At 48.1% G+C, this 25,510-nt stretch overlaps 2 protein-coding genes across 4 annotated transcripts in view; one reads left to right on the top strand and one right to left on the bottom strand.

Annotated features, from left to right (window-relative positions):
- CPPED1 (calcineurin like phosphoesterase domain containing 1) overlaps positions 1-7,881 on the top strand; it is a 232,896-nt gene extending 225,015 nt beyond the window's left edge. For both annotated transcript variants that reach the window (XM_067012535.1, XM_067012534.1), the window contains one exon: positions 6,949-7,881. In XM_067012535.1, the coding sequence (XP_066868636.1) occupies positions 6,949-7,144 (196 nt within the window). In that variant the 3' untranslated portion in view covers positions 7,145-7,881. The remainder of the gene's footprint in view (positions 1-6,948) is intronic.
- The window catches only part of SNX29 (sorting nexin 29), a 545,210-nt gene that overhangs the window by 11,480 nt on the left and 508,220 nt on the right, over positions 1-25,510 (bottom strand). The gene's annotated exons all lie outside the window — the stretch shown is intronic.

Raw genomic sequence — 25,510 nt, 5'->3', positions numbered from 1 at the left:
GCCACCATCACCTCTTGCCTGGACTCTCGCGACATGTTCCCATGTGTTCTCCCTGCTTCCACTTGATTCCTCTGCAACTCGTCAAAGTTACCCCGTTATTTCCCCACCTCCATGGCTTCCCTCTGCGTTCAGTCAAATCCTTACCAGGGCTACACCTCACCCTCACCTCCTCCAGCTGTACCGAGACCTCCTGGATTGCTCAGAAGTCCTCCTTCAAGTCTCACTCAAGTCACCGCCAGCCGTGCGCCAGTGCATCACTTAGTTTCTTTACAGTACCTGTCACTCTCTGAAGTGTCATCTTTACCAACCTAACCCCAGTGCCTAGAATTGTGCCTGGTCCACTTAACCTTTTGGGTGAGGTCAAAGTGGCCTGCGAACACCAAGCTCATCCCCACCAGACCTTGTCCTCCTTCCTGGTGGGACAGTGCCTTGTCCTCACCCAACTTGGAGGAGGAGGCCTTAGAATCAGAAAACCCCAGGTTGATACCTGAACTCTATCATGTACCAGCATGTGACGGTGAGAAAGCCATTTAATGCCTCTGTGATTCAGTTCGAAAAAACAAGAGTAATAATCCGTATTCACTTCTCTCATAGAAAGTGGAGGTAATATTACTTTTATGGCATTGGTAATAAGAAAAATAACTGCCTCCGAAGCATCACCCAGGCTTGTCCCATCAGGCAAAAGCTACAGTGGTTATAACAGTAGAGGTGCAAAGAGAATATTAAAGTGGCATAAAATTCGGCGTGGAGGGAACAGACCTAATACCATCTGCAGAAATACGTAAAGGAAAAGACTGAGAAATGTGACTCCCTTACATGACAGACAGACTGGGAGGAGGGGGAATGAAATGTCCAGCGTGTGTGCAGGGCTCCTACAGACCCACGAGAAAGAGGCTACAGCCCAACAGCGCACAGGGAAGGGATACAGTGAGCACTTGACAGAAGAAAAATAAACAGTTTTTAGGTTTTTCAGTAATTCTGCTATTTGTTCAAGCCATACTACCTGCCATGTAGCAGACAGAGCCCCTGCTCTTGGGGAGGTGGCCTCGTGACCCCAGGCGCCGCCTTCTCTCGCCCGAGTCCCCCTACCTGCCCTCCCGTGTCCAGCCTGCTGCTACTGTCCTCCAGCGCTGAGCAATCCAGCTAACAAAACAAGCCCGACTGTGGCACTCTTTTGCTCCAGAATCTCCAGTCTTTCACCTACCGCCCCGAGTAAAATGCTTACAGTGCTCTCCCAGGCCACCCCCGACTGGGCTGGGCGGTCCCCTTCCTCGAAGCTCCATTCCCTGCCTTGGGCTCCGCAGCGGGGGCTGGGCGAACGCCTGCCCGGGGCCTTGGCAGTTACTGTCTCGTCACCCCAAAGCCAGCGGGGATCTCCTGCCGGGTTCTCGCCCTCCTCCTCCAGGTCTTTCCTCTTCCGGGACGTGCTCAGTGCTGCCTTCCTTGCCACCGCCCACCTCTCCCCCGCTACTCTGCACTGTCATTTGGCGTGTTATGTTGATGTGGGTCTGGTTCATGGCTGTAACCCAGCATGTAGAGACAATGACACAGTAGTGCTCAAGGACGATTTTTGGAATGAATGAGTCCTAGAGAAGGACCCAACACACCCAAAGAGAGGCCCCCTCATTAGGCGTCAGGAGAATGCAAACCAGCCAAAGGGGAGAGAGCCGTTACCAAGCTTTGCTGGGGGTGCTGAGAAGTGGGTGGTCATGCAGTTGCAAACGTACAAACCAGTGAAAGCTTTTAGGAAAGCTGAGGGAGCTGTGTGTGCATGTGTGTGCGTGTTTACACACATAAATATACATGCACAAACCGTCTGACTAAGGAACACTACTTCTAGGCGTCTCTCCTACGGAGACACTTGCGTGTGCAAGGGTGTTCAAGACAGTGTGGTTTCTAACGAGGAAGCGTGGAAATAACCTGCCTGCCTGGAGGCAGGAGACGCAGTAAATGCACGACGGCACATGGGTAAACAGCAATGCTGCCATCACAGAGGACGCAACACACCAACGTGCGCGGACAAGAAAACATCTTCAAGGTACATGAAAACAGGTTTCAGAACAAGACAGTGTAGGATAGGATCCTATTTTTATTTTAAAAAACCTCAAAATGCATGTGCACATAAACACGCGTCTAAATGCAGAGACCAGAAGGATGGGGGGGTGAAAGGCCATGCTTGTGTTTTTCCTGTATATTCACTTTGTTTAAACTTTTTCAACTAGAATACATTACTCATTTAATAAAAACACAATAGGGGACTTCCCTGGTGGTGCAGTGGTTAAAAATCCACCTGCCAGTGAGGGGGCACGGGTTCAAACCCTGATCTGGGAAGATCCCACATGCCACAAAGCACCTAAGCCCGTGCGCCACAACTACTGAGCCTGCGCTCTGGAGCCCGCGAGCCACAACGACTGAGTCCACACGCCACAACTACTGAAGCCTGCATGCCGCCACGAAGAGTAGCCCCCGCTCGCCGCAGCTAGAGAAAGCCTGCGCGCAGCCACAAAGACCCAGCGTGGCCAAAAACAAACAATAAGTTAGTAAATAAATAACACAATAAAAACCAAAACATTGCAATGGAAGAGCCCCTGAGCTGCTGCCTGGAGACCCCCAGCTTCACTGGGTTCCATTTTTCTGTACGGGGACGGCGAACACGGGCAGCTGCGCCAGGCTGAAGCCATCCAGAGCCTGAATGGGCCTGGGGTGGCCTCAACCAGCAGGAGTGTCTCTGTGTCTGAGCTGTTTTTCAGTGATCAGATCTGCCTGTAACCAGTTCAATACACCACCGTCCCCAGCAAGCTCTGGGAAGACTGTGTCTTCTCTGCTTCTCTTGTTGCTGAGTTTCCAGCCGTGCTGTGTTTCCATCCATGTTTGCCCCACTCTCTCGATTTTGCCTTTCTGTACAGCCTGGATACCTCCAGGCGACGGTGATCTCGAAGAGTCTCCCTCCATTTTCCCAAGTCCCCATCCTCTAGCATTGCCCCTAGAAAGAAGTGCAGCTGGGCACTGACTAAGGATTCAAAGAACCCCAGAGCCAGATGTCTGCGACTGCCCCAGCTTGCACCCCAAGGCACAGCCCACACAATGGGGCGGTTCTGATGAGAGCCAGCTAGTGGCATCAGAATGATCACCTCTAACTAGGCTTTATTTTTTGGCTGCGCTGGGTCTTCGTTGCTGCGTGCGAGCTCTTCTCTAGCTGCGGTGAGCGGGGACTACTCTTCGTGGTGGTGCGCGGGCTTCTCATTGCAGTGGCTTCTCTTGCTGTGGAGCACGGGCTCTAGGCATATGGGCTTAGTAGCCCCTCAGCATGCGGGATCTTCCCGGACCAGGGCTCGAACCCATGTCCCCTTCGTTGGCGGGCGGATTCTTTACCACTGGACCACCAGGGAAGTCCCTTAGATAACTTATTGAGACAGAAGGCTGATCACAGCACACTCCCCTGATGATAGCCCTTCAGAGGCTGCCTGCTGCGCTCTGAATAAAGCCCACGCTCCTTACAGCCTGCTGCCAAGGCCACGCTCCCCCAACCAGGGCTGCACAGCACTGGACAGGGCCTCTGTATTATCGGGAAGCGTGCCAGGCCATCCGCTGTGCAAGCCAGGGCTGAGAGCTGCAAATGTAAAGACCAGCTAAAAAGAGAGTGATCCCCTTTATCTCTGAAGTCAAAGGTGGGTTTCTGGTGGGTTGGCAAACTGGTGGAAAATTTGATAGTGTCAGAACTCTCTGGAGAAACAATTTGAACCATCCTTGGAAGAGGGCAGGTCTGAGCATGGTACGTGGACCTTTGCCAGTGGGAGCGGCTCATGGACAGTACCGACGGCTTTCCAATATTTTCCCAGCAGCTGTGGGCCCTGGTTTCATCACTCCACACCAATTCAGGCCTCGTCACTAGAAGCTGAAGATGCTCTGCTCCTTGTACCAGGATGCACCCGCTTAGGAGCACAGATCAGCTCGCCTGAGATGGAGAAACGCTTTCTACTTCTATGGGTAAACTGGAGATTTATTTCTATTTCAATATAACTGACAATTCTGAGTTTCTCTTGCTGTCTTCTTCCCAGAAAGAGTCTGTTATGAAAATACCATTCAAATTTTTTAAAAAGTCCCGTTAAAAACAAAACAAAACAAAACAAAACGTAGTAGCTCCAACTTCCCAAAAAAGTTAAAGAAAATAAGGCAAAAGATATTCCTTCCTGCACCTTCCTTATCTCAACTCTTTGGCCTCAATGTACTTTGGAACAAAATTATTTCATTCTTTTTGAATAAGGAACATATATAGTGGTATAAAATGAAAAAGCATGCAGAGGAAATGTATAAAAACTGAGTCTCCCCACCCCCGTTCTCCAGGCAACCATGGTGACTTTTTAATGCATCTTTCTAGAGCTACCCATCACATACAGAGCATGTACACAGGTGTGCATGTATGTGTACACACACACACGTACACACTACATATACATACATTTCTTGTTTGCTATTTCTAAAAATGGAAATGCATGCACTGTGCTCCATCTTGTTGTTTCCTCTTAAAGATGTACCCTGGAGATTTTCCATATCACTACATATACATCAGCCCCTACGTTCTAGTTCAGGGGTGGGCCAACTTCTTCTCTAAAGGGTCTCTGACAGTAAACATCTCAGGCTTCGCGAGGACCTTCGCAACAATGGTAGCTACGTTACAGGGTTGAGGATGACAACAGAAAAGGCCTATCAAGTGTCTCTCACAGTCTCAGAGACAGGGGCTCTCCATGAATGACAGCTACCGTTACTATTATTACTACTGCTATTGTTTTATAAAAACCACTAATCAGTTTCATCTCTGGACCCAGCCCTGTTCCACTAGTACCGGCTGCCCTGAGTATGGTCTTGACAAGCATGCTGATGCCACCTCTGGGCTCAGCCAGAGAGGGGCTGCGAGCCACCAGCAGTGTCAGCCTGGGATGGCACACGCCACCGTGCTTGGGACAGTGGCCCACAGGTGGACCCATGTGGGTGAGCATTCTGGGTGCCGACTCAACACGGCCGAGGTAAAGCCACTCTGGGATTGAAGCCACCTCCTCCAAGGAGCCTGCTGGGCTCTGATAAATCAGCCTGTACGCGGCTGTGTTTCCTCCGACTCGAGGAAGATCCTGCTAATTCTCATCCTCTGCAAAACCTGCTCAAGGTAGGGCACGGGAGAGGGAGGGTCTTAGAGGCCCTTAGTGCAATATACCCATTTTAGAGGCCAGGAGCTGAGGCTCAGAGAGGGGAGGGACGTGAGGCATCGAAGGGTTCCCTCCAGCTATTTAAGGACAGGTCCAGCACCTCCTCTGCCCAGTGGACCTTCTTCCTGCCCCTGCCTGGGCTCCTTGCCTGACGTCAGACGCCCTTGGCCATTTCCTGGCTTAAGAAGGGATCTTTACTAGTTTGGAAGCTGAAGAGGTAGAACGTGGCGCCAGGAGAGCATACTCTTGTTGATGTCACTGCTTCTTTCACAAGTCAAGGGTACTGTTTGGAAGAGAATGACGATGATGGAGCAGGGCATATATCTAGACAAAACTCTAATTCAAAAAGGTACCCGCACCCCCAGGTTCATAGCAGCACTATTCACAATAGCCAACAGGTGGAAACAACCTAAATGTCCATCAACAGATGAATGGATAAAGATGTGTACGTATATACAATGGAATGTTACTCAGCCATAAAAAGGAACGAAATTGAGTTATTTGTAGTGAGGTGGATGGACCTAGAGAATCAGAGTGAAGTCAGAAAGACAAATACCATATATATCACTTATATGTGGAACCTAAAATATGACACAAATGAACCTATCTATGAAACAGAAACAGAATCACAGACATAGAGAACAGACTGAGGGTTGCCAAGGGTGGGGGTGGGGTGGGAGAGGGATGGGTGGGAGGTTGGGGTCAGCAGGTGCTTTTATATAAAGGATGGAGAGACCACAAGGTCCTACTGTATAGCACAGAGAACTATATGCAGTATCCTATGATAAACCATAATAGAAAAGAACATTAAAGAGTGTATATATATATATGTATAACTGAATCACTTTGCTGTACAGCAGTAATTAACAGAACATTGTAAATCAACTACACCTCAATTAAAAAAAAGAAAAGATGATGGGGCAGACCCCAGGCTGAGGCAGAGAAAGCTCCTCACAGAGGTGACAGAGAGAAGATGCTTGCAGCTTTGTGGGAAGAGCCCTGCCCGGCTCGGCCGAGGGCTTCGCCAACCTCGTCCATCCCACCACGCTTCTCTCCAAATGCTCCGAGCAGCGTCTGGAGGCTGCTGGTTACTCTCGAGGGTCAAAGACTGGTCACCTGAACAGTGTAACGGGGAACAGCAGCTCTGGGGTGTGGACCCAGAGGATCAAGAAACGAATATAGAAGTGGACATTAGCGTCCTGTTACAGACGAGGCTCCAGGAAGGCTCGCTGCCACAGCAGCCACGTGGCTGGCGAGTGTGTGACTGCACCTCAGGCTCGGGGCTGCCTGACTCCCAAAGGCGGCTCCTCCTACGACATCGCAGCCTCCTGGACAAAGGTCCGGACGGTCCCGGTGGAAAGAGCCCGGCCCTCGTTGTGTCTGCCCTCCTGCCTGTGCTCGTTCTCCTTTGGTCTCCACTGGATCCTGCTCAGAACTCCCAGGCTCCTCCATCTTCTCGGCTGGTCTCTCTCGGGTACCAACCTCTACAAGGTGGGCCGGCAGGGCTCCATCCTCCCTCCCTAGGCAACCTCCCACAGGCTGGTGGCCTTAGGTGCCACCTGTGTGAGATGACTCCTAAGATTCCATCCCCGGTCCAGCCCTTCATCCTGAACTGCAGGCTCTTAGACTCAGTCGCCACCCAGATGTCTGACAAGTGTGGCAAACCAAACAAGTCCAAGGCCACCTCTTGATTCCCCCACTACCTTTGGCCATCTCCACTTTGTAAATGGCAACTCTCTTCTTCCAGTTCCTCACACCAACAACCTTGGGACCAGCCTGACTCCTCTCTTTCCCTGAAGCCCACGCTGACCCATAGGCAAATCCTGTCTGCTCTGCTTTCAGGACACATCCAGACTCTAACTGCTGCTCACACCACGGCCCCTCCCGGCTGGACCCAGCCACCATCTCCTCTCGCTTCGGTGACCACATCGTCCCCTGCTTAGCCTGCCTGCTTCTCTTCTGGTACCCTCTGATGGCTCCCATTTCACCCCAAATGGCAGCCAGAGTGCTCCCTTGACTGTCCTCATCGCCTCCCTGACCTCACCTCTGACGCTCTCCCCCTCATTCACTCTTCTCCTGCTATACTGGCTTCCCTGCTGTTTTTCAAGCAGGCTGAACAGGCTCTGCCTCAGGGCCTTTGCACTTGCTGTTTCTGCCACCTGCATCAGTCCCTCAGGTCTCCACGTTGTCAAACTAACCTTGTGGCCTTCCTCCAACCATATGTGACACACCTCCAGCAGGCCTCTTCCCTTACACACCCCCTAGGGTGCCCTTTCCTGTTTTATTTTTCTCCATAGTGATTACCATCTGACATACATATGTTTACATGTTCATTTAAGGTCCATGAGGGCAGTGACTTTGTTTTAGTCACTGTTGAACTATCAGTATCTGAAATGGTGCACATAGTAGGTGCACAATAAATATTTGCTGGGTGGGATAGATGGACAGATGGACAGACTGAGGGATTTTCCTCCCCCTCATCCCTGGTCCAATCCTACCATGACTTCAGTCCCCCTCCTGTCCCAGCAGAGGCTGAAGCAGCTGTGATTCTTCCTCCCTGGAACTCTGACAGATCCTGGGGAGAACCAAGCTAGCCTGAGCGTACCTTTTAGTGCTTAGACTAATTTTAATCTCTTTATTTTTATGTATTTTGAAAGCAGTCCTAATCTTTTATAATTAAATTCTCCTGTAATAAATGTACCTGCGTAGAAGGTAGCTGCTCAAATGTCTCTGTAATTTTCTCATCATGTTTTCATAGTTTTCCAGTGAAAACAACAGCTTTAATCACAGTGGTTCTATATGTATTAGGAAATAAAGTTCTTCCCCCTTTGTTCTATATCATTTAATTATTGATCGATCAAGTTAGTATTTATACTCAACTCGTATCATCCTTCTTGGGTTGAACAAAGGATGGAGAAGGGAAATTACGTTTTATGGATACTTTATGGCAGACAGCACCTGCTACATGCCTGGATGCTTCATAGTCACTGCATCGGTACCCACCGCCATTTTATGGATGAAGAAATATCAGGTGCATAGAAGAGAATAAATTGCCTAAGGTCACGTAACTAAGTGACAGGCTGGGGACCTGAACCCAGGACTGCCCCACTCTTTCCAGTTGTATGTTACTGATATTCAGATTTTCAAACTACAGTCCCCACCGAAGTAAAGAATAAATAAATAAATATCCCCAGATATCTGGGCTGCTTAGGCTCCCCTCCGAGATTCATCCCTTCCTGATAGAGGCACGCCTTGGAGATACCGTGGGTGCAGTGGTCCAGACCACCACAATGAAGTGAATATCGCAGTAAAGCAAATCACACAAATTTTTTGGTTCCCCAGTGCATATAAAAGTTAGGTTTACACTATACTGTAGTCTGTTCAAGTGTGCAATAGCATTATGTCTTTAAAAAATGTACACACCTTAATTAAAAAATACTTCATTGCTAAAAAATGCTAACCATCATCTGAGCCTTCAGTGAGCTGTAATCTTTTTGCAACAGTAACATGAAAGATCACAGATCACCATAACAGTTATAGTCACGAACAAGTTTGAAATATTGTGAGAACTACCAAAATGTGACAGAGACACGAAGTGAGCAAATGCTGTTGGAAAATGGGGCCAGCAGACTTGCTTGATGTAGGGTTGCCACAAACCTTCAGTTGGTTTTAAAAAAAAAAAAAAGGCAATACCTGTGAAACTCAATAAAATGAGGTGTGCCCGAATTTCTTCTCTCAGAATGGTTTCCCACGCCTAAAGGTGCCACGCCCCCTCCCTCTGTCCACAGGCAGCCCTGCAGGGTGGAGGTGGGGACGTCTGGAGAGCCAGACCACAGGGCCCCTGCCTCGCTCAGCAGCACGCTGATGGTGCCCTGTATCCCGCTGAGGCCGGAAGGCCGCGAAGTACAGACCTGGAAAAGTGGCGGAGGCAGCCGGCCACAGCGGGAGGAGCCCAGGCCTGGTGCCTGCAAGACCTCACGGGCTCGGCCGAGGATGGTCCCTCCCCGCCCCCCGCAGCCTGTAGAGCGGGCGCTCAGGGTCTGATGAGGAAGTCACCCAGAGCGCCCACGTGCCCAGTGAAGGAGAGAGAGCTGGTTTTCAAAGGCTGCCCCTGGGTCTCAGGCTGGAATCGAAAGGCCGCACCGTGACCCCTGAAGCCCTGGCCGAGACACTGACCTCATCTCCTCCACCTGCCGGCCCTGGCTCACGGCCCTCACCCTCCAGCCTCACTCCTCACTCCTCTCTCCCTCCGCCCTCTTTGGCTGCCCGACTCTCGTCATCCTCCTCATTCGGCAAACACCTCCCTGATCCCAGACCAGCCGAGGCTCCCATGTCATGGCTTAGGGCACCGCATGTGGGTCCCATGTGGCACCTACAGGTGTAACTGACCCCTTTAACCCTTCCCTGGGTAAAGGGGTCATGGCTTGCTCTAAGGGCGCCAGTGCCAAGGGGCCACCCTCATAACATCCATCCCCAGTGGTGTAAAGCACAAGTCAGACAGACCCCTCCACTGACTGTGCCTCCTGACCCCCAACTGAGCCTCCGGGCTGACCCAAAGCTCCCTGAGGACAGACTGTTGGTTGTGTCTTCCCAAAGCCCAGCATGGTGCCTGGGGCCTGGGAGGGGCAGAGAGGGCTCAACATATAGCTTTAAATAAAGGAATTAATCTCAAAACAGGGCGGGGGGGGGGGCGGGAACTGCCAGTCTCCTTTTCACCCCTGTACCCTTGATATGGCTACACTGATATCTGACAAAACGGACTTTAAATCAAAGGTTACAAAGAGAAGGACATTATAGATTAACAAAAGGCTCAATACAGCAAGAAGAAATAATTATTTTAAAAAATTATAAACATTTGCTCCCCTAATAACAGACCATCAAAATATACGAAGCAAAAATGGACAGGATCAAAGGGAGAAATAGACAGTTCTACAGTTACAGGTGGAGACTTCAATACCCCACCTCCCAACAGTAGACAAGAACCACCAGAGGGAAGATAAGTAAGGAAACAGAAGACATAATATGATAAGCCAGCTGGAGATAACAGACGTACACAGAACACTCACCCAACCACCACACACACATGCTTCTCAAGGCCACAAGGGACATTACCCAGGATAAACCATATGTTAAGCCACAAACCAAGTCTCAACAGATTTTTAAAAGATGGATTTCATACAAAGTATCTTCTTTGACCACAAGAGGATAAAATTAGAAATCAGTAACAGAAGGAAAACTGGAAAATTCACAACTTGTTGTGGAAATTAAACACACTCTTAAACAACAATTGGATCAAAGAAGAAATCACAAGGGAAATTAGAAAATACTTCAAGAGGAGTGAAAACAAAATCTCAATATACCAAAACCTATGGGATGCAGTGAAAGCAGTGCTAAGGGGGAAATTTATAGCTATAAGTGCTTATATTAAAAAGATGTAAAATCAGAACTCTAATTTTATGACTTCATGAACTGGAAACACAGCAAACTAAACTCAAACTTAGCCGGAGGAAGAAAATAAGGATGAGAGGAGAGAGAAACAAAATAGAGAATAGAAAAGCAGTAGAGAAAATTAATGAAACCAAAAGTTGGTTCTTTGTAAAGATCAACAAAATTGACAAACCTTTAGCTAGATGGACTAAGAAAAAAAAGACAAAAGACTCAAATTACTAAAATCAGAGATGAAAATATGGACATTATTACTGATTCTACAGAAATAAAAAGGATTATAAGAGTGCTATGACATACTGTATGCCAACAAATTGGATAACCTAGGTGAAATTCTTAGGACAGCCTAGGACAAATTCTTAGAAACAAAAAACCTACCAAGACTGAATGTATGAAAGAAATAGGAAATCCAAATAGATGTATGACTAGTAACAAGAATAAATCAGTAATCAAAAATTTCCTGACAAAGGAAAGGCCTGGACCTGATAGCCTCACTGGTGAATTCTGCCAAACATTTAAAGAACTAATGCCAATACTTTTCAAACTTTTGCAAATGGAAGAGGAGGGAACACTTCCCTAACTCATCTATGAGGCCAGCACTGCCCTGGCACAAAGCCAGACAAAGACACTACAGACTCAAATCCCTGAAGAATACTGATGCAAAAACCCTCAACAGAACACTAGCAAACCAAATTCAGCAGCATAGTAAAAGGATTACATACCAAGACCAAGTAAGATTTATTCTTGGAATGCAAGGATAGCTCAACAGACAAAAATTGATCAGTGTAATACACCACACTAACAGAATGAAGGAGAAAAAAAGACCATCTCAATTGATGCAGAAAAAGTATTTGACAAAATTTGACACTCTTTCACAATAAAAGCACCCTTGCACCCTTGACTTCTGGAGCACAGCCCTGTGCCTGACTGGCAGCAAGGACTTTAAATGCATTAGTCTCACTCAGTCCTCTTAGCAACCCCACGAGGGAGGAACTACAATTGTGCCCATTCTATAAAGGCGATAAACTGAGGCCCAGTGAGGTTAAGTGACTCACCCAGATTCACACAGCTATTAAACAACGGAAGACTTGGTCCATGCTTTGACATCATGTCCATGCTCCTGATAATAACAATCATAGCAGCAGCTGCAGCAGTGGAGATGGCAAAAGCACATATCACGTTTACCGTGGGCCAGGCACTGTTCTAGGTGCAATCCTCACTACAAGCCAGCAAGCCGGGTGCTACTGTTAACTCCATTTTACAGACGAGGAATCTGAGACCCGGAGAGGTGAGGTAACTTGATCAAGGTCTGATGGCTAGTTGTGGGCAGGGTCCAGGCTGGAACCCAGACCTGGCTCCCAGGCCCATGCTCTTGGTCACTGTCCTATACTATCTGCTGAGGTGGGAACCAACCTCCCTCTTTAACTTGCACTCTGAATTATAAGGTCATCCTTCCCAGGATTAATCACACCTGAGATCACTGCTGGGAACTGTGTAGTGCAGAGGTCATCAAGCTTTTGTGAAGGGCCAGATAGTAAATATTTTAGGCTGTAAGAGTCACACAGTCTCTGAGCCACTCACCTCTGCCATTGCACTGTGAAAGCAGCCACAGACTGTACATAACAGATGGGTGTGGCTGCGTTCCAATAAAACTTTATTTATGAGAACAAGCAGCAAGATGGATCTGGCCCTGTGGTTTTTGTCTGTGAAGCCCTAGTTTAAGCAATAATGGGGCCAATTTTGAACCATCCACTCTCCTTTATTTGGAGGCCACAGGCCAGAGAAGGGCCACAGTCTGGGCTCAGAGAACAGAAGAAAACAGCCCGACCTTTGTTTTCTGTATGTACAGATTCTGGAGGAAACAGCCTCCTCGGTCTGTTTCAAAGTAGCTCTTTCCAAAAAGCCCCTGCTGGCAGAGGCCCTCATTGCTAGCTCCGACTGGGAGCCGAACGCTACTCTCTCAGGACACACCGTCTACAGGAGGGCAAAGTCCTGCTCCAGGCTGCAGGCCCTAGAGCCAGCGAAGTGGTTTTATATCAGCCCATGAGCCAGACGGAAATAGCCCCAAGGGGTGGAGCCAGGCGGGGGCGGGCTGGGAAGGTGACTGTGTATCTGGTACGTGGCAGCGAGGTGCCGCCATCCGTGTGCACTGGGAGGCAATGTCGCCCCCTCCTTGGGGCTGCAGGGCCTCCATGGTTAAATAGGTCCACATGGCAAGCCAGCTACTCATCCAAACTCTGTGGAGCTATCTGGGACCAGGGGCTTTCTCCCTGCCTCCCCTCCCCCCGCCTTTTCCTAATCATTCCAATTTCTCTGGGGGCTAGCAGTGTGTGCACTTGGTAACTGTGCCCGTGGAGTGGGAAGAGCATGCCTGGGCTGTGGAGCCTCACAGAACGGCTATGAAGGCCCAGTTCTGCCGCTTCCCGGCTGTGTGAGCTTGGGCCAGTTGCTTAACTTCTGTGAGCCTCAGTTTCCTCATCTGGAAATAATGTGCACAGAGAATGGTGATGATACTCTCTAACAGCTGCTGATTATTGCTCTGCCCTCCACGGGCAAGGGGCAGTCCACACACAGGTGGTGTGTTATCGCCTTGATGCGTCAGGGTTCTTCTCTGAGGAGCTAGCTGTAGTGACCTTCCCCACTTCCTGGATTTCTGAGCCTGATCTACATCCCTTGCTACACCTACCCTTTGGGATTCGTGCAGCTCCAAAATTCTTCAACTTGAACATAAATGAGTTAGTTGTCACCCTTCCCTCGGAAGCTCTGGGCATCCCACTGAGGACACCTTGCTGAATTCCCTGGCACGAGGCCCTGGAAGGGTTAAGAGCTTGAGCTTCGGAATCTTGGCTCTGCCGTTCACCAGCTGTTTGACCCACAGCAAGCGAGCACACCTCTGGGCTTAATTTTCCTGCCCCTGTGGAAAGGACGGTAAGTGAAGATAATTCGAGTAGTAGCTCTCTCAAGGGCTGTAGGGAAAAATAAATGGGATCTCCCACGAACCCACCAATCCCAGGGTCTGACACAGAATAAGGAATGGCACTGATTAATAAACACCTGCGGGACAAATGAGCCACTTAATGGAGTATCCCGGGAGAACGTCCCTGGTCCACGCAGTCCGCACATAAACATTCATTCCATCCAGGCCCCAATAAGGGACCTGCCTCTTCAGAAGACAAAGGCTAGAAAGGAAGTTTAGAGTCTCCACAGATGACAGAGACTTTGAGTGTCAGCAGACAAGCCCCAGGACCCCCTCCAACATCAGCTCCCCATCCAACACTCTTGACGTTTGCTGCCCCGAGACTTCAGGGTCTGCCCCCCCCACACACCGACCTTGCCTGAGTGTCAGGGGACACCTGTCCCTGGGAGCCCTGAGTCAGTGCTCAGGGACAGTCAAACACCCTGAGCTGTGCCCTGGGGGTTAAGGAACCAGGTGTCTAGTTCCCGGTTGATGCACACGCCTCCCCCTCCCTCCTGCCGTGTGTTCTAAACGACGAAAACTTACTTTAAAATCTAGGACTGTGGACTTATTTTTCACAACAGCCTTCAGCACCCGAACCTGCTGAAAGACCTTTGCCCCTGCTGGCGTGAGCGACAGGAATTCCTGTGGCTTCGGGATGTGACAAGTCAGAGCTGGGGGTCTGGAGTCCAGGGCCTCTGCAGTTGAGTTGTGGTGTGACCTTGGCCGAGCCCCCTCCCTCCCGTCCCCCACCTCTCTCACTGTCTCTGTTCCTCACCTGCAACAAGAGGGCACGGGATCCTACCTTTGTGACACAGGGCAAAGGGACACGAGGGTTCCTGTAGCATGGTAAGAGACCTTTCAGCCTAGACTGCCCTCCTCCAAACACAGAGAGAGTCCCTCACATCTCCACTCCGGAGGCTGGGAGGAAACGACCTGGGAAATCTACTCTACAATCCCAATCAAACGCATGCAACCCCCAAATCCACTAATCCATCCTGGTGAACATGTTACACTCAGAATCCTCTACCAACACAGCTGGAAGCATGTCGAAAGACAGACGACGCCTGCTGGTAGCGGTAAGGCACACTTCCCACTTCACAAGGAGTGATAAGCCGGGGCCATCCAGAAGATTCCTGCACAGAAGTGTGATCTCGTGGCTCAGTGGGCGTGGAAGGCTGGCCCAGAGGTGTCACAAGCTTCTTACACAAAAACTTACCACAGTAGTTGGCTGTGTCTTCACAACAGACCTACCGAACGAACATGTTTGTCCACATATGTTTTTCTTCCTCCAGGAAACCACCCTCCCTCCTTCTATAACCATCATGCTCAGTACATGAGTCAAGGTGGCTGAATGCCCCTCCCCTTTGGCCCAGATTCAGCTAATCAAAGCACTCCATTCCCTGGGTCACAGTGACTGGCTTGGAGACGAGCCAATGACCCAAAGCTCGACCAATCAGAATCTTCCCTAGGACTTTGGCAGAAGCCAGTGAATAGGATACTTATTCTTCAGGACCTGCATCTGTAGGGTCCATAAGAGCCTGTAGCTGCCAGGGGCCATCTTCCATCTGATAGAGAAAACCTGCTTGAAAATGAAGCCAACACAGTGTCCTGCTGACATTATATGAACCTTTGGATCCAGCCTTTGAAGCCCTATCCCTGGGCTTTATAGTTACGTGAGCTAAAAAGTACTTCTTTTCAGCTGAGGATAATTAAAAGTAGGTTTCTTAAATTTTACAAACCAGAGTCCCGCATGACATATATCATGATTCTGGGGCCTTTAGAGACTAAGATATTTAGCATTTTGAATGCCTATCATGGGTCCAGATACCTTACGAGATGCCTTTACCTCATTTGTCCACTTAGCTAATAATTTATTTTTGTAAAAAGCAGTGAGAATATAGTGTTTCCATGCATGAATGACCTTCAAGTCAGAGGCCAGGGATCAAAACCTGCCTCGGACCAAAGTCCATGCTCCTAATACTTTGCCTTCGAACAGCACAAGCTGAGGAGTTAGACCCAAGTTCAATGCCAGCTCTGAAACCTGCCAGCTGTGTGATCTTGGGCAAGTCCTTCAATCACTCTAGGCCTCAACTTCCTCATCTACAAACTGTGAATAAGGATGGGTCCCACCTCTCTTAGAATTGCAGATGAAATGAGGTCCTGCCTGTAAAATGCATAACACAAGGCCTGACACACGGAAGGAGCACCGGGTGACGTGGCTGAATCTGAAATGGTGGCTCCTTTCAGGGATCAATCGGTCTGGGAAGTGACAGTATTGCAGGATTTGAGCTAACTGGTGATTAGGTCTATCTCTGCTATACTAATTTGAAAAAGAAAAAGAAAACAGAGAGAAGCAGTGTCCCAAACAGGAACCCCTGCTGGACTTATCAGATAAGTCTCCTTAAATGGACCTCTCGTCTGGGGAGGTCCCCACTGTGGGGAATCAATGGAAAGTAGCTTTTGGTTCATTACAATAAATACTCACTGAGCATTGGTCATTGCCCAGCCCTGTGCTCCACAGCAGAGATAAAAGGCGAGGGGGGTTCCTGCCCCCTGGATGGTTACACTGGAGCGAGTGAGAGACACACGTCCACATGGCAGGTCAGCACGAGGCACTAGTGGCCTCGATGGAGGGAAGCACACGAGGTGAGGGGAATCAGGAGAGGGCCCCGCCACCCCTGCCTGATGGTGGTGGTAACAGGGTGTCGGGACAGCTAAAGGAAGACTTGACGGGGCCAGATGGAGACGTGGCCAAGGTATGAACTCGGGAGAGAGGCCGGGCCGTGGAGAGGGGTTTGGCAGTCCCTGCTAGGGCAGGGTGGTTAAAAACCTCATGACAGAGTGGTTATGACCTGGGACCCTGGAGTCACACACATCTGAGTCCGAGATGCTGTCCCCATTACTCACTATGGACGGATCCTTTGGCAAGTTCATTAGCCTCTCTGAGCCTCAGTTTATTCATCTGTAAAATGAGCCTAAACATGGTAACTGCCCTCAGAGGGAGTATTACAAAAATTAAGCAAGATCATTCAAGCAGACAGAGATAATTCTGGCAGACAGAAAGTGCTCGATAAATGCTATCATAATTCCTAGTAACATTCCCCGGCACTGAGCATTCACTCCCTGACATAATACATGTTTACATAGCATACTCTTCTTCGCATGCACAACTATTCCATGATAACCTGGTGCAGAAAATGCAAGAGAAGGCATCCAGATCTTGGGAAGATAGAGTAATCTCACCCCACCCTGAGCCTCCCACCAAATGTGGCTATAAAACCTGGAGAGAATGCACGAGGCAGCTATTCAAGGAGCCTGAAAAGTCATAATAGCAGGAGGACTGGGGAAGGTGACCAGAATTTGATGAACCATTAAACCTCAAGTGAGTTCACCATTGTTAACCTCTGGAATCCTTCAGCCTGGACTCAAGGGAGCTGGACACCTGAGAGTGGGGAGGGTGTGGATAGAGAGAGCTCTGGGCAAGTCCTCTGGTTCTACTCAAGAGGCAGGAAAGGGGGTTCCTAATGGTCAGAAAGAGTAGGGGACACCCGTGTTTCTTTTCTTATTTTTTTATTTTTATTTTTGGCCGTGTTGGGTCTTGGTTGCTGCGCGCGGGCTTTCTCTAGTTGCGGCGAGCGGGGGCTACTCTTCATTGCGGTGAGCAGGCTTCTCACTGTGGTGGCTTCTCTAGTTGCGGGGCACGGGCTCTAGGCACGCAGGCTTCAGTAGTTGCGGCGCTCAGGCTCAGTAGTTGTGGCTTGCGGGCTCAAGAGCGCAGGCTCAATAGTTGTGGCGCACAGGCTTAGTTGCTCCACAGCATGTGGGATCTTCCCGGACCAGGGATCAAACCCATGTCCCCTGCATTGGCAGGAGGATTCTTAACCATTGTGCCACCAGGCAAGTCCCCTGTGTTTCTTTTCTCTCCTTCCCCTATGCTCTCATGCCTCAGTCTGGGGCCGAAGCACCTAGAACTCTGAGGGAGGGTTAGGTAAGATGAATAACAGTTCACTAAAGATGTCCTGTATTAATCCCTGTTACTTTATATGATGAAAGGGTCTTTGCAGTTTAAGGCTTTGAGATGAGGAGATGATCCTGGATTACCTGGGTGGGCCCAGTGTGATCACAAGGTTCTCATAAGGAGACCGGAGGTCAGAGTCACAGAGCAGCTGATAGCAGCAGAGGCTGAGTGATGCAAGGAAGGTGCCACAGCATGGGCAGCTTCTAGAAGCTGGAAAATGCAAGCAAACAGATTCTGCCCTAGAACCTCCAGAAGAAACCAGACCTGCTGACGTCTTGATTTCAGTCCTGTGTGACCTCTAGAACTCGAAGGCAATATACTCGAGCTGTCTTAAGTCACTACGTTTGTGGTAGGTTTGTTACAGTGGACATAGGAAACTAATATGGGGGAAATATTCTTCAAATGAAAGAGCTGTGGTCCCACAAGGGCAGGACAAACCCTCAGTGCTTTTTATCTCTCTGTCCCCCTGCACTTGGCCCTGGACACGGATACAGTCATGAAAGGTATGTGAACCATAACCCAATCCTCACACCTTATCCAAAAGTTAACTCGAAATGAATCACAGATCTAAATATAAAATTATAAAACTTTTAGCAGAAAGCCTAGGAGAAAACCTTTGTGACCTTGGTTTAGGCAAAGAGTTCTTAGACGTGACACCAAAAGCATAACTCGCAATAGAAAAAATTAAGAAACTGAATTTCAGCAAAATTTAGAAGCTTGTAAAGCAAAAAACACTTTTGAAAATGAGAAGACAAGCTACAGATGGGGAGAAAATGTTTGCAAATTACCTATCTGACAATGAACTTGTATACAGAATATATAAAGAACTATCAAAACTCAACATATCCAAAATATATAAAGAGCTCATACAACTCAACATCAAAAAAAAAAAAAAACCTGATTAAAAAATGGGCAGAAGACCTGAATAGACATTTTTCCAAGGAAGACATACAGATGGCCAAGAGGCACATGGAAAGATGCTCAACATCACTACTCATTAGGGAAATGCAAATCAGAACCACAATGAGACATCACCTCACAACTGTCAGAATGGCTATTGTCAAAAAAACCCACAAATAACAAATGTTGGTGAGGATGTGGAAAAAGGGAGCCCTCATTCACTGTTGGTGGGAATGTAAATCAGTACAGCCACTGTGGAAAATAGTATGGAGGTTCCTCAAAAAATTAAAAATAGAACTACCATATGATCCAGCAATTCTACTTCTCGGTGTATATCAAGATGACAAAAACACTAATTCGAAAAGATATATGCACCTCAGTGTTCACAGCAGCATTATTTACAATAGTCAAGATATGGAAGCAACCTAAGTGTCCATCAACAGATGAATGGATAAGGAAGTTGTGGCACATATATACAATGGAATACTACTCAGCCATAAAAAAGAATGAAATTTTGCCATTTGTAACAACATGTATGAACCTGGAGGATATTATGCTAAGTGAAATAAGTCCGACAAAGACAAATACTATATGTTTTCACTTACATGTCGAATGTAAAAAATAAAGCAAACAAATGAATATAACAAAACAGAAACCAGTTCACAGATATAGAGAACTAGTGGTTACCAGTGGGGAGAGGAGTGGGGGGAGGGGCCAGATGCAGGAAGGGGATTGAGAGGTACAAACGACTAGGTCTAAAATAAATAAGATAGGGATTTCCCTGGTGGTGCAGTGGTTAAGACTCTGTGCTGCCAATGCAGGGGGCCCAGGTTCGATCCCTGGTCAGGCAACTAGATCCCACATGCATGCCACAATTAAGAAGCCCACGTGCCGCAACTAAGGAGACTGCCTGCCGCAACTAAGACCCAGCGCAACCAAATAAATAAATAAATATAAAATAAAAAAGATGTAAGGATGCAATGTACAGTGCAGGGAATATAACCAATATTTTGTAACAACTTTAACTGGAGCATAATCTATAAAAATAGCAAACGACTATGTTGTACGCCTGAAACTAATAAAACATTATAGCGTGTAAATTATGTAAATCAAATATACTTAAAAAAACTCAACAGTAAAACAACAAACAACCCATTTTTTTTAAATGGGCACAAGACTTGAATAGATACGTCCCCAAAGAGGACACAGCAAAGAAACATACGCACATGAAGAGATACTCCATATCATTAGTCACTAGGGAAATGCCAATGAAGACCATGACAAGATACCACGATGGATCCTTTCAAATGGCTAAAATAAAAGCTGTGACAACACCAAACACTGACGAGGGTGCAGAGCATCTGACACTCTCACACACTGATTGTGGGAATGCACAATGACACAGCTACTCGGAGACACAGTTTGGCAGTTTTTACATTTACCATATAACACAGGCACCCCACTCTTAGGTATTACCCTAGAGAAATGAAAACTTGAGTTCACATAAAAAGCTACACACGAGTGTTGATATTTGCTCCATTCAAAGCTGCTGACAACTGGAAACAACACAAGTGTCTTTTGTGAACAGATAAACAAACTATGGAATATCCATAGGATGGAACACTGCTCAGCAATAAAAAGGATCAGACAACTGACATACCTGCCAACTTGGGTGAATCTCAAAGGAGCTGTGCTAAGTGAGAGAATCCAGTCTCAAGAGCTTAGATACTATATGATTCCATTTAGACGACATTCTCGGAAAGACAAAACTAGTGATAAGAACAGAGCAGCGGTGGCCAGGGCTTAGGGATGGGGGAGTGTGTGACCATAAAGGGACAGCAGAAGACAGCTTTTGGGGGGTGATGGAACTGTTCTTTATCCTGAGTGTGATGGTGGCTACTCAAATCTATTCATGTGTTAAAATTCATAGAACTGAATACCAAAAAAAAAAAAAAGTCAATTTTCCTATATGCTGATTTTTTTTTTTTTTTGGCTGTGCCATGCAGCTTGCAGAATTTTAGTTCCCTGACCAGGGACTGAACCCAGTTCCTGACAGTGAAAGCACCAAGTCCTAACCACTGGACCACCAGGGAATTCCCTATATGCTGATTTTAAAAAGAAGTTTTTTTAAAAAGTCAAGGCAAGCAGGACTCTGGTCAATATATGAAAGATACTAACTTGGCCCTTACCCAGAATGCAGTGGAATGACCCCTCTCTGAGCCCCGTTGTTGGTTAATGGGCTCTTGGGGCTCTAATCACTGGTCTCCCTTCCATCTTCTTACTAGTTGAAATATTATTTGTTGTAGAACGTTACAGCTGTGTTTCCCCCACACACTTTCACCTTCTACCTAGAACAAGTTATTCATCTGTGGTAGTTGAACAAATGGCCCCCATTATTTACCCTCTCTGTGCAGGTCTTGTCCTTTGCCCATGACTCTGCAGAGCTCTCCTGCTCTAACTCTGGTCTCTGCTGTGGACGTGCCTTGCCCAACGTGGGATGTTAGCAAACGTGACACAGTCAGAGCTTGGAAGGTGCTGCGGTGTTTGGGTTTTCCCTGTTCTCACTGTCTGCCATACATTCTCAGGCTGGGCCGCTGGTCCCAGCTGCCCCATTATTCCCAGTCAAGGCCATCCTGGACCAGCTGACAGCCAGATGATCCCCCCAGACATGGAAGCAAATGTAGCCAAGATCAGCTGACCCTCCCAGCCCATCACCTAATACGTGAGCAATACGTTATTATTATGGTACGCCACCAAGGTGTCAAGGTTGTTTATTACACAGTATTAACGTGGCAGTAGGTAACTGATACACCACCCAATTAAGTAACCATTCTCAGTTACCACTCGGAGATAGCATCTGAAAAGTGCAAGGGGAAATGCAGAAAGCTGTGAAATTGTTTGACCCACTGAAAAGAAAGCTGTCACCGAGGTTGATTATAATGTAGTGGAACAGAATAATTCTGTCTACAAAGAGCAGTCAACTTTTCGTGTGTTGTGGTCTCACCCCCTGATATTAGAAAACTTTCATTACTATTATTATTATTATTTTTTTACTAACACCAAATTGGATGGAGGTTGTTGTGCCAAAAATAACTTAATCGGCTTCCCTTGCTCCAAATTGAATTTTCAGATGCTCCAATGTCTAAGAATAAAAGACATGAAGTAGGGCAAGCAATTGTAATAATCTCGAAGCTGCCAACTCAAATTATTTTGAGACTGAAGCGAGAGCCTGAACAAAGAAGTAAGTGAAATGTGACTGCAGCTAAAACAGCTCCCCTTGGAGAAGCTCCTACTAGGTGATATTTCATGTAATCCTCTTAGCAAGGCAGCAAGTTCTGTGCTACTGGCCCTGTTTTACAGAGGGGGACACTGAGGCACAGAGAGGCCAAGGGCACAGGCCACTAGGTAGTGCAGTTGACATTGAACCCAGATCTGTCTGACTCCAAGTCTTGCTCTTTTTAAATATAAAAAACGTATATCTGTGTATAACTGAATCACTTTGCTGTACAGCAGAAATTGACACAACATTGTAAATCAACTATACTTCAATTAAAAAAATCTTGCTCTTTCAGTTAGATACCAAGCTGCTGCTTAACTTCTGTAAGAAATTAATAACAGAGCTCTGGCTTATCTGTTATCTTGCTATCTATCCATCATACTGAACAGTTACTGGGGTGAACAGAAGGTCTGCTACTTTAGAGGAACCTGGCACTTTGCTGCCTGGTCACTGGGCTCGGCAATTTAGGGCTTGGCCATGGGGCTGCCATCTTTACACTAACATGGTCACAGAGCCTCATCCTCCCAGATCACGTTGATTGATATCTGGGGAGAAAGGGAGTGACCATGGCTGGGAGAGTCACAGAGAAATTGTACTGTCTCCCACACATCCTCAACGAGTGTGCTTGCTGTGTGTTCCTCTGGCCATCATGCCATGAAAATGCCATAGCTCCAAGGTCTGCCCTGATTCTAAGGAGCCAGAAATGAGCTGTGTGTCCTCCTGCTAACAACAAAAGCAACCGTTTTACTCCTGCAGCCGCAGCTAACCCATTACGTGCTTACTGTGTGCCTGGTGTAAGTGCTTCAGCACCGTCTTGTCAAAGCTCTGCATCAGCCTTTTGAGGGAGGGCCTATTCTCAGTCCCATTTTACAGATGGGGAAGTCAAGGCACAAAGCCCTTAAAGGGTCTGATCCGAGATTACCGAGCTAGTAAAACAGCATGGCCTCGAGTGGAACCCAGGCCTGCATGACTGCATCTCTTTCTCTTAACGATGATGCCGTTAGCTTGTACCTTTAATGTGGAAGTCATAAAACACGCCGCATCCCAAAGCCTGACAGAATGGCTTGCTTCCTGTCACATTAGTAATTTCTCAACCTGCCTTCCCAGAACAAGCTAGTGAGAAAAACATCCACAACTCTGTCACAGCAAGTTCTCATGTGTGAGAAAGAAAAATAAAAACAAGGGATCCTGTTCTTACTCAGCCCGTGACTGCTTTATCTTCTGAGTGATGCTTGCTAAGCCAGCAGATGATGTGTTCAAAGGAGAGTGTTCCCAGGGCCCAAGCAGGACTTCGGTTCTCCTTTCTGGTCCATTGAAGACATCCAGTATGAGATTCATGAAGAACAAGAAGGGACCGAGGCTTGTGAGCAAACCGGTTCAGAATGGGGAGGGGGGTGGGAGGAGTATGAGGAGCAGGTATCTAAGGTGGCTTTTCTCAACTGGGTCGAAGCCCGCATGAGTTCCTGAACCCGCCTCAGCCCCATTTCCCTTCCTTTCTGCAACATTTACTTTGGGAGTTAAACCCAAAGAGGCGGAGAAGGGTAGGACCTTAGACACACCAAGCAGCGGCCCTACAACAGCTGTGCACAGTAAGAAGCCACGGTGGGGACAGGTTTAGACCAGTGGCCGTAGCCCATGCCAGAGACCCTCCAAAGGAGAGGTAGGTGGCCAAAGACAAGTGTGACAAAGCCAGGCTTCCTCTCCTAGGGGCGTGGAGGACCCACAAGTAGAATCTTGAACTTGGAAACAGCCCATCAGAAGATACTTAGGAATGCCGTATCATGTGCTTAATTTTGACGTAATGGTGACACAGAGTGGAGGCTGCCAAACCATACAAATGCAGCTTACACTCCCCAATCCACTGCCTCCAGCTGTGAGACTATGGCAGGTCACATCACTGTCAGAGGCTCAGTTTCCTCCTCTGAATAAAAGGGAACAGTAACACCAACCTCAGAGGGTAGCTGTGGGGACTTAATGAAAGAACAGCTCCTTGCCCATTTCCTGGTGTATCCTTCTTATCTCTTTCTTGGCAATGGAACCACAAGGGTTTGCAGCTGGTTCTACAAGATCCAATGATATACCAGCTTCTTGGGCTGGATCAGGGTTCCTCAACCTTGGCACGACTGACATTTGGGTCAGGTGGCTTTCTGTGGTGGGAGGCCGTCCTGTGCGCTGTTGGATGTTGAGCAGCACCCTTGGCCTCCGCCCACTAGATTCTAGCTGCACTGCCACCCACAGCTGTGCTAAACAAAAATGTCTCCCTTCATTGCCAACGGTCCCTGGGGCTGGGGAAGAAGGTAATAATGCCCCTAGTTGAGAACCATGAAGTCAGAGGCACAAGGAGACCCAACAGGGGTTAGAAGGGCAGGAGCAGTGAGTGAGAAAAATGAGCAACACGAACAAACTCATAATAAAATGTCCTACAACAGCTGCTCTACACAAAACCCCTTCAGGTAAATTGTACTCAAGAACAGAATTTGTTCCTTGAACTTAACAGATGAGATTACCTGACTTCCTTTTCAACCCTAACAACCTGTGACCAATTCCCTGGAATAGACACAACTGTCCTCCAAAGACCCACGTTCCTCTTACTAAGACGAAAACCACATAATTACTGGCTGCATTTTTTTTTTTTTTTGCGGCACGCGGGCCTCTCACCATTGTGGCCTCTCCCGTTGCGGAGCACAGGCTCCGGACGCGCAGGCTCAGCGGCCATGGCTCACGGGCCCAGCCGCTCCGCGGCATGTGGGATCTTCCCAAACCGGGGCACAAACCCGTGTCCCCTGCATCGGCAGGCGGACTCTCAACCACTGTGCCACCAGGGAAGCCCTGGCTGCATTCTTTTTACAGGTAAATAAGCACGGCCTATGGTTACACAAAGATGACAAGAAACAAAAGAACCACCCTAGAGAAGACCTGGGAGACTCAGGTGAGCACTTTGCCTGGAGGAGCTGAACATCTCTGGCTGGTAAAGGGCCTCTCTCTGGGAACACGGTACCTTCCGTACAGAGGGAGAGGGCAGGACTGATGGGCTGCACGCACTTGGATGTTGAGCTGACGTCTACTGCCCGTGGCCTGTTCTGGTGGACCCATCACTCATGAGGCCTCGGTCAGAACCTCAGTCCTGAGCGCCTGGGGTCAGAGCTACCCTGGCAGATATTTTGTCATCATTGTCCTCTGGAACTGAGTGGATTACTGCCTGCTTCTGCCCTGCATTTCTGCAGGGGTTAAACAGATTCATCTAATGCAGGCCCTTTGGGCTCTAGAAGACATGTGATATACAGTGGGCCACAGGCAGCCCACAGCTGTTGTGTTTGGCCCACAGACAAACTAGTTGCCAACTAATTTAAAAGTCAGATTTTATATCAAGATATGGGTTTCTGCCATCTCTTGGAAAATTCACAGATTGGCAACCTGCAGTCTCACTTGATGATAATCAACTAGGCTGAGTAGTGGTCAACTCTTAGACGGGGTCTTTGAGCTCCACTCCACACCCCTCCCTATTGTCACAGCTCACTGGCTTTATTCACTTACATGACCTGCCTGGACCCTACAGCCAGCTGAGTTTGCCATGGTCCTCCAGTCAAGAGGGATACATTTGGGGTACTTGTCCGCTCTCTTGACCCTGGATGCTGGGAAGGTGCCAAACCCAGATAAGCAAGATGCTGAAAGATCACAGAAATAAGTCAGAAGGCAGCCTCCCACCAGGG

Source organism: Kogia breviceps, chromosome 14 (genome assembly GCF_026419965.1).
Source record: "Kogia breviceps isolate mKogBre1 chromosome 14, mKogBre1 haplotype 1, whole genome shotgun sequence".
Taxonomy (NCBI): Eukaryota; Metazoa; Chordata; class Mammalia; order Artiodactyla; family Physeteridae; genus Kogia; species Kogia breviceps.
Note: the sequence above shows the minus strand (reverse complement) of the source record. Positions and strands in the feature narration are given on the sequence as shown.